Consider the following 4474-nt stretch of genomic DNA (forward strand, 5'->3'; position numbering starts at 1 on the left):
CGCCACCCCCATTTTTAATACAAAAACAAAGTTTCTGATTAGTTTTTATATTTTCCCTGCTGAGCATGGATTGAAAGCTTTTGTTTAATGTATTGACAGTAACCAAAAGTCTTTTGATTTATGTATAAACAATATTTTTCCTTTGGGTGGCCAAAACTGGTACACCTCCCCTATACGTATGATTTCAGGCAGCTGAATAAGTAGGTAGTGTCTTTCCTTAGCGTTGGTCTGAACGTCCGAAGCAATATCGACGAAACAGATTACTACAATAAAAAAAAACAATAATTTCAAATACTTATAATTCATTAATTTATTGAATATAACAACAGAAACACATCCCCCACTATTTCCTCTTACCGAAACGCTTCCTACCCCCGAACGAAGACCGCCCGGCGCTGCTACTCTCGGTCATCCTCAGCGTCAACGAGTTCTTCACCGAGTTGTACGATCCCCCGACGAATGCCGCAAACTTCAACAGATCGTTCTTGGTAATGTTAAGCCCGCCGTGTACCTGGTCCACGTTCAGCACACCATTCTCCAGCATAAAGGCCAGCGCCAGGTAGTAAGTTAGGGCCTTATGAACGGTATATTTGGTCTTGGTCGGCTTGTGCTGATTCACCTGGGAGAAGTTCTGCTTGATCTCCCGATAAAGATCGTTGGAGAATGGCGAACAGGAAATCTTATCGAAGTTGCTACCGTGAGACCCCAATAGACGGCATAGGGCGTCCATGTACAGACAAATCTGTAGCGTACGTACGTTTTCGTCCGAGTCCGGTTCCTTGGACTGCAGGGCCGCCTTCACCTTGTTGGTCAGGTAGACGTTGGCAAACTCCAGTGTCTCTGGTTCCTTCTCCAGCAGTCCCAGCCCAACAGTTCGTAGATTGTCCAAAACCATCTTCGAGAGCATATCCTGCAGACGGTACACCTCGGCGGGCGTTTTTGCCTCGGGATTGCGTGGCGGCTTCATACTGGCCAGGATCAGCTCGCCTTCGACCTTCATCTTGGCAAAGGCCTTGTCCTCGGTGAACTGATCGTCGTCGTACTTGGTGACCGTGTGCTCAATGGATTCGCTCATCACGTCGATGTTGCTGCTGGAGCGTTCGATGCGCTCCAGGGCCCGAATGGCCATCTTGCCGCCGAACTTGCGCATCAACGTGAGCGAGCTCTCCTCCTCTTGGAATTTGTTCTTGTTGTCGTCGTAGCAAGAATTGAGCATGGTGCACTCCTCCAGCTGGATGAGGCGCATCTTGCCGGTGCGTTTGTTCCTGATGGCCACGTAGGTGTTCATCAGGTCGGATGGGAGATTTTCACCTACATAGCCACGGTACGCTTGCTGGTCGCTTATGAGCACTGCCATCCGGGACGGGGTCGGTTCTTCGGCGGAAGTCCGATCCATGTCTTCGGCTCGGAAGCAGTGCACTTGGCTGTCGGTTTTGTAACCCATCTCGGCATTCTGGAAGCTCACTGTTGGGAGAGCAGAAAGGGAAATTTAAATATTACAAGAACGTCATTAGTAAGAAGGTTTCAGTTGTAAAATATTGTTACTCTGATGGCATACTAGTTCAATGTTAATTTATTTGAGACATTTTAAGAAAACCTTTTAGGAATTCACCAAATTTCCATAGCGGATTTCCTGAGAAAAGAATGAAGAAAATGCCTGAGAAAATGCCTGAATTATCCCCGAGGAAAACGAGACGATTGCCCAGAGGAAATCTAGAAGATTTTTGTGAGGAAATCCTGAAGAAAAGTAGAATATTTCCCAGGATAAATCTAAAATTTTCCCGGAGAAAATCTCAGAGATTTTCCGGAAGAAAACTAGGAGATTGCCCAGAAGATACAAGGAGGTTGCCTAGAAGATTTCCCGGAGGAAATCTAGAAGATTTCCCGGAGGAAATCTAAAAGATTTCACGGAGGAAAATTTCCCGGAGGAAATCTAGCAGATTTCCCGGAGGAAATCTAGCAGATTTTTCGGAGGAAATCTAGCAGATTTCCCGGAGGAAATATAGCAGATTTCCCGGAGGAAATATAGCAGATTTCCCGGAGGAAATCTAGCAGATTTCCCGGAGGAAATCTAGCAGATTTCCCGGAGGAAATCTAGCAGATTTCCCGGAGGAAATCTAGCAGATTTCCCGGAGGAAATCTAGCAGATTTCCCGGAGGAAATCTAGCAGATTTCCCGGAGGAAATCTAGCAGATTTCCCGGAGGAAATCTAGCAGATTTCCCGGAGGAAATCTAGCAGATTTCCCGGAGGAAATCTAGCAGATTTCCCGGAGGAAATCTAGCAGATTTCCCGGAGGAAATCTAGCAGATTTCCCGGAGGAAATCTAGCAGATTTCCCGGAGGAAATCTAGCAGATTTCCCGGAGGAAATCTAGCAGATTTCCCGGAGGAAATCAAGCAGATTTCCCGGAGGAAATCTAGCAGATTTCCCGGAGGAAATCAAGCAGATTTCCCGGAGGAAATCTAGCAGATTTCCCGGAGGAAATCTAGCAGATTTCCCGGAGGAAATCTAGCAGATTTCCCGGAGGAAATCTAGCAGATTTCCCGAAAGAAATCTAGGAGATTTCCCTCAGGAAATCTAGGAGATTTCTCTGAGGAAATGTGGAAGATTTCGCTGGAGAAATCTAGAAGATTCCCCTGAGGAAATCTACAAGATTTTTCTGAGATTTCCCAGGGGACATCTAGAAGAATTTTCTGAGGAATGTGGGGAATTTCTTTGGGGAAATCTAAGAGATTTCACAGGTAAAATGTAGAAGATTTTGAGGAATTCTAAGTAATTGCCCTGAGGAAATCTAGGAGTTTTCCCTGAGAAAATCTAGTAGATTTTCTACACACAAAAAAATTGTGCGGTAAAAACTACCATTATAGGGGGTAAACTTAAGCGCTCGCACCGGCAATTTTCAGCAGACCAGAAATGCGCTTGATTTTACCATGTCTGTAGTTGGAATTAGATTGTCGTAAATTATTTCAGTCAAATGTATCAGTAATGCGTTGGGGTGTACCATAAACATAGTAATTTGGTCTGAATTTCCATGGTAGTTTTAAGAATGGGCGTAGTCAGCTAAAATTGTCATTTTTACCACAGAATTTTTTCCCGTGTAGTTCCTCTGGAAATCTAAAAGTGGAAATCTAGCAAATTTTCCTTAGGAAATCTTGGAAAAAACCCCTTGGGAAATCTAGAAAATATCTTTGAAAAAAAAAATAGATTTCGCTGAGAAAATCCATCAGATTTCTATGAGGAAGTCCAAAAGATTATTAGTGAATCATACAATATCATACAAAATTAAACGATGCTCAGATCCGTTTGTACGTGGCTAGACAGGTTGAGTATGCTAATAGGGTCCTATCTGACATTTCGGAAGGGCACGGAAAACAAAATAAAACTAAAATTTGAATTAAGTTAAGAGGAAAATAACCATCATGGTTTTACAAATTTTCGAAACCAGTTTCTTTGCTCAAAATTTAAGGAATGTTCAAGAAAATCTATCATTGCATTACACTGGCTATATGGATTGCGATGGTAGATTTTTATGAGGATTTCTTTAAATTTGAACGAAAAAACTGGTTTGTCCTTTTTGATGATTGCTGCTGATTGAATGATGGATTCTTGAGCCTTAATTAACTCATTACGCGTGGTAAAGATGGACATATTATGGGTAAAATTATGAAAAAAAAAATCCACGTGCTCGGCTGGGATTTGAACCCTAAACTAAAATTTGAGTATAAGCCAAGGGGTGTGACAAAATCTAATAAAAAACATAAAACATGTTTTTTAGACTTAAACAAACGAAAAACATTGAAATTGAGTAAATGTGTTTTTGGCTTAAACATAAGCGTTTGGCACCAAAATGAATCATTGAAGGTAGCCAGTGCTCACCGCATCAAAACAAAGGCGCCACTGTATATGGGACTTAACATTGTGACAGCATTGCTGTTCTGTCATACACACAACGCTACGGTGGCGCTATCTATGCTTTCCAAAGCGGACGTTTTGGTTATATTAATGATCCATTGAAACAGGGCTTTAGGACTTATTTGGCATTTTAAATAATTTTAACCACAATTTCTAATGTTCACCCACTGTTCAGAGGAACTTTTTCACAGTTGATCAAACTGTAAACATCTCTCGTCGTGACCCACATGGGTCAAGCAAGTTTAAATCGAATTTTTGATACTCACTTAAAATGGGATTATCTCGATCGCTTTGAACACTGACCACATCTGCAATCTTTGTCGACTTCATAGTGACACTTTTTTGATAATTTAAACAATTTTTTTTAAGCAGGATTATCCTATTCTTTTCACTTCAATCCGGCACTAGATTAGTGAAGCACACGTTTGGTGCTTTGTTTTGATTGAAACTCGCTAGGCGTCTTTATCGACACAAATCAAGTCTCGGAGAGAGCTAACATCACGCTCAAAAGGAGCTGTCAAAACATTTTTCAAACTGTTACGTAGTTTATGAGCGACCCCGT

The 4474-nt window shown here is 42.1% G+C and overlaps 1 protein-coding gene across 1 annotated transcript; it reads right to left on the reverse strand.

Annotated features, from left to right (window-relative positions):
- Nucleotides 1-283: 283 nt before the first annotated feature.
- Nucleotides 284-4384, reverse strand: LOC110674739. The gene is made up of 2 exons (XM_021838883.1): nt 4179-4384; nt 284-1464 (listed from the first exon to the last, which is right to left on the reverse strand). Exons 1-2 carry the CDS (start codon nt 4240-4242, stop codon nt 344-346), a joined length of 1185 nt encoding a protein of 394 aa, XP_021694575.1. The 5' UTR covers nt 4243-4384; the 3' UTR covers nt 284-343.
- Nucleotides 4385-4474: the final 90 nt, after the last annotated feature.

Source organism: Aedes aegypti, chromosome 1 (assembly GCF_002204515.2).
Source record: "Aedes aegypti strain LVP_AGWG chromosome 1, AaegL5.0 Primary Assembly, whole genome shotgun sequence".
Lineage (NCBI taxonomy): Eukaryota > Metazoa > Arthropoda > Insecta > Diptera > Culicidae > Aedes > Aedes aegypti.

Coding starts and splice junctions, on each gene's coding strand:
- LOC110674739 (XM_021838883.1), bottom strand. CDS start 4,242: ATGAAGTCGACAAAGATTGCAGATGTGGTCAGTGTTCAAAGCGATCGA. Junction 1,465..4,178: donor TCGAGATAATCCCATTTTAA/GTGAGTATCAAA, acceptor CTCTCCCAACAG/TGAGCTTCCAGAATGCCGAG.